At 43.2% G+C, this 12,069-nt stretch overlaps 1 protein-coding gene and 1 long non-coding RNA gene across 27 annotated transcripts in view; one reads left to right on the top strand and one right to left on the bottom strand.

Moving 5' to 3' along the window:
- Nucleotides 1-12,069, bottom strand: part of SOX5 (SRY-box 5) — a 641,599-nt gene that overhangs the window by 158,306 nt on the left and 471,224 nt on the right. For 22 of the 26 annotated variants that reach the window (NM_001397975.1, XM_046939364.1, XM_046939363.1 and 19 more), the window contains one exon: nt 4,235-4,321. The exons of 3 other annotated variants lie outside the window; for them this stretch is intronic. In NM_001397975.1, coding sequence (NP_001384904.1) covers nt 4,235-4,321 — 87 coding nt within the window. Of the gene's footprint in view, nt 1-4,234; nt 4,322-6,251; nt 6,481-12,069 lie in introns of those variants that run through there. One more of the 26 variants, XM_040697276.2, reaches the window with a different exon arrangement.
- On the top strand, nt 6,544-9,848 carry LOC121108365. Its single transcript, XR_005842840.2, has 2 exons — nt 6,544-6,794; nt 8,988-9,848. It is a non-coding gene; the product is annotated as an uncharacterized LOC121108365 (long non-coding RNA).

Here is a 12,069-nt window from a genome sequence, read left to right as displayed (position 1 = left end):
TTTACCCTGAAGACAAACCCTTTGACATTGAGTGCAAAAAACAGTTTGCCAGGCTTGGTTAGGAAGTAACCTGTACAACCGAGAGGGATTTTTAAACAACAAAAAAATCAGGTTCAGGCTTGCCCAGTCTTTCTTGAGAGGTTCAGGCGCAATCACTATGAACAATGCCTTCACTTCAACAGCAAACCAACTCCGAAAGATTAGAGACAAAAGTCAGTTCAGCCTTTTGTTCCACACACCTATTCAAAATTAGCTAAGTGGGGTGCATACAAAATACGTATTTATATTTCCTGACAACCCTCGATAAGTGAGAGATGAACAAGATTAGCAGAAGGGCTTTGTGTACACTGGGGAAGTTTTAACGAGATTTCTCCTCATGGCTGAAGCTGTCTCACTCACGGCCGCAGCAGCCAGGCCAGGCCCCCGTGGCAGCCAGACCACGCATCTCGCCATGTACCCAGGGGCAAGGCCTCGAGGCCTGCTCTTGGGCCTTGTCTGAGCAGCGCAACTCAAGTTTCATGGTTGTTTCTAACTATGGGTACGGCCACTGATAGCAAAGAGCCATCACCCAGTGGTCCACCCTGCGTGCTGCACCTCCTGCGGTCAGCAACGTTGCTTTGGAGGAAAGCAACCACTGTCACCTCGCAGTTCCCAAACGGCAGCAGGCTCTGCTGAGAGCAGGGAGGGCTGCAATTCTCCTTCCCAAAAGTGACCAGCCTGAGCACTGAAGCTCTCTCTGCCTCGCTGACTCCAATAAACTGTGTTATCCTTCAACAACCCAGAGGCCTTTTGAGGCCCTTCTTGAACACGATGGATATAAATAAGTTTGAACAGACTTTAACCAATTCAATATATAGTTTTACGGTCTTATTTTAATATACATCCACTCAATTACATGTTTTGTAGGCTTTAGTATAAACTGACTTGCTCTGAACAGAGTAAAAAATTGCTTGGTTTTCAAAACAAAATTTCTTAAGAAATCTCCATTTCCAAACTCATATTACCTAGCCCTATACTGCCTCTCAAAGCAAACAGTCATTCAAACCAAATTTCAAGCTAAATGTCCAGATATGACAAGTTCTTCGCTCAATTTTAAGGGCATTCCCTTCCTGCACCTTTTAATCAAGCCCTGGGATGTACTATCACGTTTCCTTTTCCTTTAGTACCTGGACATACGCAGATCCTTCTAACTAAGACCTTGAAGTTTATGACTAAGCTTCTGCAGATACAAAGCTTTTTCTCATTTCACAAGTGCGCAGTTGAAGAAAAGGGGGCTTGAAGTGGCTGCTGAAAGTAACAAAGCAAGTGAAGAGGAAGAACTGAATACAAAACTAGGGAGCCTGGCGACTTATTCTAACCATCCACAAACTTCCTTATCTTTTACAAAACGCTATTGCTTTCTAACTTATAAGAAATAACACTAACAGAAAATAAACTCTTCATCTTCCTTTCTCTTAATCTCTACCCGTGAATAAAATTCAATGTCAGTAACACAAACTTGGGCATTAACAGTATGTAGTCCAGTGCTGAGACTTTAGCACATGACATACTAAAACTCCCCCAGATTTAATGAAAAACACAATGAAATTTTGAACAGTTATGTGGAAAAAACTATTCAGCGCATAAGACAGTTGGGCAGTGCAGATTCTAAGTGCTGTCCACATTCCAGGGTGTATTAACAATAAGACACTAGTTGTGCAGTGTTTCCAAATATCACTAATATAGAAATGAAAGAAAAAAACGCAGCTGCCAAGACAAATATAGAGAAGGTAATTAAAAATTCACAACTGGTAACCTTAATAACTGCACATTTGTACTGAAGGACAAAAACATTCTCTAGCCTAATATATGTGTTTGTACACGCATACGTGACTACAAACCAGCTTCACTTGCACACCTTTCATGCTATCTCACTAAATACAGCTGCAATACAGCTGAGCCATTGTTCGTTGGCCGCTCATGGCTGGCGGTGCCATGAAAACCGCATTCCTGGGCACTAAATAATCAGCCTTCGTGACCCCCCAAGAACCTGTAAGTCAAATTCATTTACCCCCAGAGGGCAATGCTCTATTGTATCCTCCCTCCTTTCCAGCCACCTAGGAACAATGGACAATAATTGCAACTGTCACGGCAGTCAGTAGGAAAAATAAACCAGTGCCTGTTTTCACAGCTTACTGCCAAACCTGATCCAAACACCTAATAACCATGCCCCCAACCACAGCACCACAGTCGCACTAAAAAGCGTCAGATGTGAGGCTTTTGAACAGAGCTGCAGAACAATAACTCGACTTGTGTTCAAAATATGAAGCTAAAAAACAAAAATTAAAGCAAAGCAAACTCTTCTTTGAGGCTGTGCTGTTGCTCCCCATCCTCCCCCCGGGCGAGACTGAAAGGACTGCTGAATTTCTTTCGTGCTAGCACAGAGCTGCCTCTGCTGCTTTCAAGTTTAACTTGTGAGAGAGAGGAAGGGAGAAAAAAGATTGCCCTCCAAGAGAACGAGATCACAGGGACGGGGGGAGCACAGTGCTCCGCAGTGCACAGCACTTCTCAGCGCAGCTTCACTGAGCGCAGGGGAAGAGCTGAACCACTGCATGAGCCCCGCCAACTCCAGCGCAACAAGAGTTAAAGCGGCTCCAGAAATCCTGTGAGAACCACCGAAACACACACCCAAAAGTGGCTATGAAAGCTGCCTCTGTACTTCAGGCCTAAAACATCTTAAAGATTCGTCAGTCCATGGCAGCCGACGCTGTTACTTTAAAACAACGTGCTTCCAAACAACAGAAATCCCAGGTACGCCCAGTGGCTACCCTGCTCCGTGCGCCTGGAGAAAATGTGCTCAGTGGGAATGAAGAACTCAGGGTTTGGCCCTCTGTTATAACGATAATATCGCAGCCTGTTTGGAGCCGAAGCACCATACTCTATTCTAAAGTTATCCTACATATGTAGTGAATATATATTTTCTGAATTACAGCCTCCTAGGGAGAAGCTAGGGGAAGCAAGTGGCATACTTTCCTACTTGTGTAAGTCAGTGGGCTAGAGCAAACTAACGCCGATGGCTTATTTGTGATAAGCTGGAAGGCACATATAATTAAATTAACACCATCTTTGCACATTGACCGATGTGTTAACCTCTCAGAACACGTCCTGTCGCAGTCTTTACTGAATACTGCCCGCTTCCAGTGCAGAAGGTCCACAAACCAGCCAAGCACGAGGTCTGGGAGCCTGTCTGAATGAGGATCTCTGCTCTGGGGACGTCAGTAAACAAACAAACCAAAAATAACGGAGAGGAATGAAATCTCGTCTAAAACATAAAAGAAGGGTTTGATTTTAATCTCAATCCACTTTCACATTCCCAAAACAACATTGGCTTTGATTTCGCTACTCCAGATGTACAGTGATAGAACTGGGAGAAGACTCAGCCCCACTGTTTCTTTTCAGAACCACAATGCCCGCTCTGAAAACTGACATTTTTGACACGCAGGTATTCTGAGTCAGTTCCTCATCGCAAGCAATCGGGAAGAACTACAAAAATATTAAATCACATGAAAGCAAACAACGGCAGGTTCCCCAACATGACCTCACGTACATAAAATGGGGAAACATCTTGGCAGAGCAGAGGCTACTGCTGCTGGAGAGTGGTCAAATTTTGTCATTTTCCTTCTGGAGCGCGGCGTTAAAAGAACACGCTGTAGCGCACAGATGTTGTACGCTGTCTTTTCAAATCTGCGCCGGCTGATTTTGGTACCCAGAGAGATCATTACACTAACTTTGGTGGGGTCTGGTTTGTTTTTGTGGGTTGTTTTTTTTTTTCAGTACGTTCAAAAAGTCAGAAAAATCTCCGTCACCAAAATCTGTACAAACGTGAACAAGGAATTGAGTACCCTCAGATTTCAGAAGCTGAGCGCTGCCACGCTCTGATCCCACACATAAGCCTGCATTTGATAAGAGAATTTACATTTTTCTTCAGTTCAGCCGTAGGATCTATCTATATCTTCTTACAACAGAGAATGATACGTGCAACAACGGCTTTATATAAGTTCACTCATTTAGGGCAATACGACATCGATTCGTGTATTTACGTCCAGACTGATGGAGGGCATACACGTTATTTCAGCCTCGAATTACTACGTTTCAAGAGGAGGGGAGGGAAGAGGAACAAACAAACAAAGTTGCAAAAAGCCCGTGATAAACGTATATTCATTCTCAGTTCGCTTTAGCACAGAAAGAGCGTTACCTTTTATTTCTCCAAAGTTCCCTGATCCCATGGCAAGAAGCTTGTCTTTCCAGTCCTTTGATAGTAGCTTTTCAATACTGGGAGTTTCTGAGTGAAGGGGGGGAAAAAAAATGTAAGCAAATCAACATGACTGTCTCCACAATAGAACTCATTAAAAGTCTATCTGCTAAAAATAAGGCCAACCCTATTCTGGGCCCCAGTCGTAATGACTTCATCAACAAACTGATAAGAGGGGAGGGAAAAAAAAAAAATGTGTTTTGTCACCTGCTGTTTCAAAACCATTAGCTTTTTCCTCTCGTGGAACAAAGCCATAGTAATTTCGTATGACAATGGGCACATATAAACCTGCAGTTCATTGTTTTTCAATTTGGTGAACAAGTTGCTGCTTATAATGGATGCCTGTCAATTTCTGAGTGTTAGTCTGTAGTCAAAAAATAATTATGTTGATAAAATGCAGAGTAAAAAGAGAGAGAGGAGAGAGAGAGAAGCAAAGAATTAGCTCCTAAATCTGCTACATGTAATTATATCCCTCTGAGTGTTTACAATTACATCCACTTTATAATGTGTGTTTAAACATCGCGTGGTGGTAAGCATACTGTGGAAAGATTTTCCAGTAGCACGCACATTATAAATAATAATAAAAAGTTGGGTATGGAAGAAGAAGAAAAAAAAAAAAAAAGGCCTTAAAAGACTGCAAAATCCAGAGGGAGAAAAGGCATCGCTTAGAATGGAAACCCATTATTTGCTCATTTCAGATTCTATCACTTCCTTTAAAAATAAAATAGACTAAAATATATTCCTTCGGTATTTTCAGCAAAAATGCAGCGAGGGTGTGGACGGGTCTGATATTTATGTCTGTAACTCTCGTATTCTGACCTCTTTTTGTGTAGAATTTTAATGCATAAGTAAATATAAATGCTAATAAAATTCAGAGGACATTAAACTCAATTCCAAACAATGTAATTGTATATTCTTGTCAGCATTTAGATGGGTACACAATTACAATAGCTTTCAATCCTACGATTAGCACTGCATTCAGTTAGAAAATGGAGTGTACTAAAAGATAAGTGTCCCAGTATGCGCCATCTAAATAACAATACCCACACTTATTATCTGGATCTAAGACATATACTGCTATTCTCCACATTTGTGTTTATGTGTATTTGTATTTGTTCAGGCGTTTGTTTACCCCCTACCAGGAGCATAAAGGGAGTACATGTTAACTTATCAAAGGGACCGTCTGGCCTAGAGACCATACAATTATTAGCAACTGGTTAATTTTCCCCACAGTAAAAACCATTACGGGGAACCTTCATTATCTCGTTTGGCTAATTCTGCCTACTTTCTTCAAGCCCCAACTTCGCGAGCGGCAGCGCGGGAGGGAGGATGCGGGCGGGGGCCCCGCACGGCGGCTCCCCTCAGCGGGCGGCTCCCCTCAGCGGGCCTCACCCGAGCGGCCGGCCCACGGGGCAACAACGGAGCCCCACTCCCACCCCATCAAGGGAGCCGCACCGCCAGCATCCCGCGTGCAGCAGTATTCCCCCCCTCCCCCCTCTCGGCCCCCCCAGTAACGTTTTTAGACACGCTGTAACGCTCGCTCTCCCGTGTTCCCTATGCAACGGGATGCTTCCCGCTCGGCCGGGAAGGATTCTCCCCTGTGGCAGGAGGGAAGGATTCACAAGGATTCCGAACCACAGCTCTGGAAGTGCGGCGAAATCGGAGCGGAGCGCTGCGCTGTCGGGAGTTGCACTGCGATTCTCATTCCCGTGCTGGGCTGGGGCGGCTGCGCCGCGCTGCAGGCGCTCGCACGCCTATTGCCCAAGTTTGTGCGCCGCCTGTAAACACCCATTTTTCAGAACATATCTGAGTCAGTCAAAGAAACGGTGCCGATTTTTTTTTTTTTTTTTTTTTTTTTTAAATCCTGAGCTTTTCACAAATTCTCGAGCGGCGTGTAAACAGGCCAGAGCAAATGCGGTATTTGCAGTAGAGGACTGTCAGTCATGAAAAGCTAACAAACCTTTGCAAAGCAGGAATGCGGCAAGAGAAATCCATTGTGCGCTGACAATAGGCTCCAGAGCCTGCAGGCACCAAAAGCAGCCCGTCTTACTTTTAAGTCTATTGTCAGCCAAGTCCGTGACAAAGCTTTTCCCCTGCGGCTAGACAAAATACTCGCTGTAGCGCGCTCGTCAAGGAACAGAAGTCTTCCGTCTAACTCCCCGCGTTAAAGCAACAGCCCCGGCGGCCCCGAGCGCTCCCGCCGCCCCGGCCGAGCCGCCGCCGCCCGCCCCGCCCCGGCCCGCCCCGGCGAAGGGGGGCAGGCTGGGCAGGCCCTGCCCGGGCCGGGAGCGCGGCGCCGGGGCTGCGAGAGGCGCTGCCGCCGGTGAGCGGCTCGGCGACCTTTTGGCGGCGGGGCGGTTCCAAGCGTCCCTACTCCCTCGGCGGCAGAGGCGGCGGGCGATGAATGCCGCGCGTCAGGGAGCGGCTTTCTGCGCGGATGGGGAAGATCGCGGGAGGAAATCGTGATTGGAGATGTGAAAGGCCGAATGGCAAAATCCCAATGGTAACAATGCATCTGCTCATTAATGTGCGAATATGAGTAATATGAAAATTTAACGCGATTATAAGCCCCTCAGCAATCCCGGTGGCATAAAAGAGATTGCGCTGATCTAATAAGCATCTCCCCCGTTGAAATATTGTACGTTAACTATTTAGAATAATACTATATGGACTTTTTTTCCCCCTTAAAAACAAAACACGTAATTGTATTTACTGGATGTACTAACTCGGTTTCAAACCTCTCGACTCGAACTGCAATTTTTACTGAAAGGCACCTAAAGAGAATTTCGATACAGAATCAGCAAATGATTGTCCTGCTCGTACTTAAACACAACTTTAATTCTTGAAGACAATAGCTTCCCCACCCCTATAGTTTAGCAGAGCTAAGGAGCTATATTAAATCTGAAGAGCTATATTAAATAACAGCTTGTTTAATTCTATTATATACTGTGTTAACATATTGTACTTGAATAAAATATGCTATTCGCATACTCAACCTCTCACATTTCAGTAACTGCTTTGTGAAATATATTCTGCACCGTATCTTGGAAACAAACATTTACTGTGCCATTTATGTCCCCCAGTAAAAAAGAAAAAAGATTTGAAATTTGAACATCTTAAATAAACATAACTTTAAAATGTTACAACTGTAGAGGTTCCATGGATTACACAGACAGAACCGGAGCTTTTGTTCAGCTTTTTTTAGACTTTCCTGGGAAGCTGATGCTCACAAAATAAGAAGCGCTGTATCTTGCTCGTGAAGTACTCCAGATTCATTAGAAACTCAACAGAACTTGAATGCTCGCACATATAATGTACAATTTGAAATCAGAAAAGGTGGTGGTCTGCACACAGGAACTTTCCTAGCCCCCTCTCCAGTGCTCGTTCTCCTCTGAGATTTTAACAGGATTTCACTGCATCCAAAAGCTGAGCTACGCTGGAACACATTTTGGACGTGCATCAGGACCATTATGTATTATTATAGTCTATATTTGCATTTCCAAAAAGCAATGGACAGTGCACTCTGCCACCGTGAGTATCACGACTGTTCACACTGCCTTCTAATTCCAACTTTGAGAGGAATCCGGGATTAGCCCCACTTCTTAGCCTCACTTGAGCTAAGACCCTCCATTACCTACTTGCAGTGTAGGTCCTGTGGCACACGGTAAAACAACTACGGGTTTATCCTCAACACAGTATGAATAATACGTCTACAAAAGAGTTGTTCACAGGTTGTTTGTTAACAGTCATTCATTAATGGTTGGGAAATATTTTAGTGCCAGAAAGGCTAGGTAAAGTGGTAAGTGTTATTATAAAAGAGGATTACGGGTAGGACACCAAAGAAAAAGACTGAGACGGAAAGAATAACAGGAGTCATTAAGTAAACATTGGAGAAGAGGAGACCGACTGAATTAATAGAGATACAGATTAATCCACAAAAATGATTTCTGCTCTCTCTAATAGCACATTTATCAGTCACTAGTCCTTTCTATCTATATTTACAGTGCATTTTGCTTTCCTTGTTTCACCCTTGCCTCTGTGGCTTGCATATGGTTCTTTGCATCAGTGCGTATGGCAATACCCAATGGAGAACAGCCCTCCAACTGTGCCAGCCATTGTTGCAGCAGCACACTGCTTCTCAGTGCCCCACAGCCCCAGCGCTCTCCCTCCTCTGCCAAGGGCTCGTGGTACTGACTCCCTCCTCCACAACAGCGAGACCTGAAGGCTGATGCCAGCAGCCAGTCGTTCTCACACAGACCTTCAGTGCAAGGTATCAAGCTCCCTTCTCAGTAGTGTAGTAGTCCCACATTAACTGCTCCAGTTTGCATGTACATAGGCATACGTGCATTTATACATGTTGAACATACATATATATATATATATATATGCTGAAATAGTACTGAAAAGCAATGCATCTCAGTAAATTCACACAAAATAACTTTTTAATCTAACTTTCTGTACTCTACCAAGCATACCACTGTCTCTCTCCTTCTGCATTTGACCTTTTACACATAGCTTCATTGGCTTACTTGCTTAAAAGACAAAAGGTTTCACATTAAGAATGGAGCACTTTGTTTCCAGAAAGTGGCCTGTACCACAAAGCTCTAGTAAGAGTCACCATTTTTAGTACTGTCTGGGAGACCTGTATTTAATTTAGTCTACTTCCAGAAGTTACCTTTTTTTTTTTTTTTTTCAGGCATTGCAGCTCCCCTTTGGGAATGACCACTCCTACTCTCAGTTAAGTGTACCTGAACCTGCCTTTCAAATCGGTTGCACAGCACCATGTTCCCTTCAGACCCAGCCTCTCCAGTAGCTCTTTTCAATCCATCTTTCAGGGTCACAGTCTTGGAAATCTACTTACAAAAGCTTAGAATGATCTTCACTGCCAAATCTCTTCCTGTTACCTCTTTCTGCTCTTGCTGATTATTTACTAAAAGGAAAACTCCGGCCTCTCTGCCTCAAGGCTGCCTGCTTCTGGAGAAAGGAATGCAGTTCCATCATGCTGTTCACATGATGCACTTCCAGAAAAATGATATCTGAGGAAGACAGAAGGTAGCAAAGCTCTAGCATGACAAAGTGGTAACTGTTAGAGAAGGGAGGGAGGCTGATGTAAGTCAACTACTAGTTAGAGGAATAGTGCAAGTCCTGCAGCCTCCTGCTTGCATGATGCTCTCCCAAGGAGATGCCCCAAGTGCTCTCTCCTCCGTAACTACTGCAAGCAGTGCTTGTCCTGTGATGAAAGACTCCTCAGAAAAAAAGTAAAAGAAAGATGTTTGGCCTTGACACGGATGATGACATGAACTGTAGCAGGGTGGAGAGAAGCCAGGAGTTGCTCGACATCTAGCCAGACCACCAGACATTTCCTGCCAACACGTGTCATTCCTAGAGGAAGGAGTATTTGGTCGGCACAAATGATCATGAATAAACTTTAGCATTGGCTGATATACCCTATGCTTCTGACAAGCACCTTCCTTTATATTATGAAAGAGCTAGCAAATACCCTCCATCCATTATTCACCCTTCTCTTCTGCTGTGGTCATAAATACGTTACACCTGTTGGCTACAGTTTCATCCACTGTTTCTACAACCCTCACCTACTGACACACCATTCCTCTAGCATTCTGTTCTGCATTCATGCACCACGATGAAACTCTTTCTGGTTCAAGGCAGGAGACAAGATGAAGGGCAGATTTCTACTCTTCCTTTGAAAGTATAGGCAATCACAAACAGACACAAAATGTACCCCTTTTGGTATGAGGGTCTTACCTATACAAAATAAGTAACAATTTTTATAGTGAAGAAAATAAAACATCAATATGAAGAAATAGTTGATATCAGCAGGTTACATAGACATACAGCATCTGCATACACATATGGTTCTCCATCAACAGAATCATGCTTTTAGGAAACTACTTGCAGCTAGGCAAGACATTATGAATCATGAGCAGGCACAACACTGAATCTATTTAAATTTGGAAATCAAAAACCACACAACATACATTTATTCTGTTCCCTTCCAGGAAGCAAGCACTGCAATTTTTTACTGGCCTAAAAGCTTTTTAAACTTTTGGAGTATACAGTAGGAAACACCTCTATACATGCAAATATTGCTCAAATGTATGACTTGGTTGCCACAGCAGAAAAACAGCCTGTTTGTAAATAAATAAATAAAAGTAAAAGAAAGAAAAGAAAAAGCAAACAAACAAACAAACAGGTGTAACAAGCACTAGTGGTACTATGTAAAATACGACCCTGGGGCTTCTATGCCTGAACGAAAAATAGTATGATGTTGTGTTCTTTGTTTTTTTACGTATGCAACATTCTTTTTGGTCCTCTGCACAAATTCGCAGAGCTGAATGAAATATTCAAGTTTTGATGAGATACTGTGAAGCTATGGTACTCTAGCCAGCACATCACGGTATGACTCTTACTACACCACTCCATCACAACCACCGTGCAGAAAACAGCTGGACTACATATGTCTGTGGGTGGCTTCCAAACCTACTAAAAGCTCCCTTTGCTGGCAGGGATAACCAGCCTTACTGCTCTTGGAATTGCCAGTCTCACCCCAGCCACATGTTAGTTTCACAGCATTTTATCTCAGAGGACAAAATCAACTTCTCTATCCACAGCTGACCTAAGTGAAATTTACACTAGATGAATGATAAGACATTTTTATTGTGATTTCTGGCACAAAAGGACGGCTTCCTGTGCTAAAAAAAATAATGCACGGTACAAAAACTAAATTATTTGAGATTTTAAAATCAAAATTAGTAATCTATAAATGCCATTAAAGCATAATTTTATTACATCTGCAAAAATGCAAACTGATTTTTTTTTTCCAACTGCTCACCAATTCATACTGCCAGTTTTACAAGAAAGTTACCTAAAAACACAAGTATATTTGCTAGAAGGAAAAGAGCTAGAGTAGTCTTCAGATCACTACACTACCAGTTGCTGAACTAATTATGCCCTAGAATGTAAGTGAGGAGCCAACAAACCACAGCGCAAGGCAGGAATACATGGCTAAGCACGACAGGCAGAAGGCACGGGAACTTCTTAAGCTCGGTTTGCATCCAAAACCAGCATCTCATTCAGGAACAGTCAGGTTATTGTCTGAAATTGTTATAATTTCCATCACCTGAATGTACTGGCAGTTGTATTATTAACTGTGTACTTTTCAGGCTGCTTCATTTCAACAAATGGTCATCTCACTCATTCACTTCAGGAGCAGTGTCACACTCTAGGCATAACATATACAAAAAAAATCAAGCTCATCAGATCATACCATCGTCCAGCCCTTCAGTCTCCCAGCAGCAGCGTATATTTATTTTGCAGTTACATAGGCAATAGTTCAGATTTTCTCAGCTTTCATCCTTTTTATCGGTATAAAGCATCACAACAGTTTGCTTTCAGAATATGAGAAACTCAAGTATTTCTAAAATTCTGCCTGTCATACACTCTTCTGGGCTGTCAATGTATATGTCAATAAAATTTCCACCAAGCTCTTCTGAGGGCTGCACACCCGACAGAAACACCTCTTTCATTAGCACAGTGCTGATCCAGGGAACGAGCATGAATCCCCACTATGAGCTCAGAATAACAAGGAATCCCAGCTTGTTCAGTCCATTATTTCCAGCATGCTAACTTCTGGAGTACAGACTTGATTGCCTTGTGTATCTTAGTGACAATGGATGCTATCAAGGCTACTGAGTACACCTTGATACTCAGAAAACCATTCTACATAATCACTGGAACAGCATAGTTTGTAGCGACTG

This window comes from Gallus gallus, chromosome 1, assembly GCF_016699485.2.
Source record: "Gallus gallus isolate bGalGal1 chromosome 1, bGalGal1.mat.broiler.GRCg7b, whole genome shotgun sequence".
Lineage (NCBI taxonomy): Eukaryota > Metazoa > Chordata > Aves > Galliformes > Phasianidae > Gallus > Gallus gallus.
The sequence above is the reverse complement of the archived record's forward strand: the minus strand, read 5'-3'. Positions and strand labels throughout refer to the sequence as shown.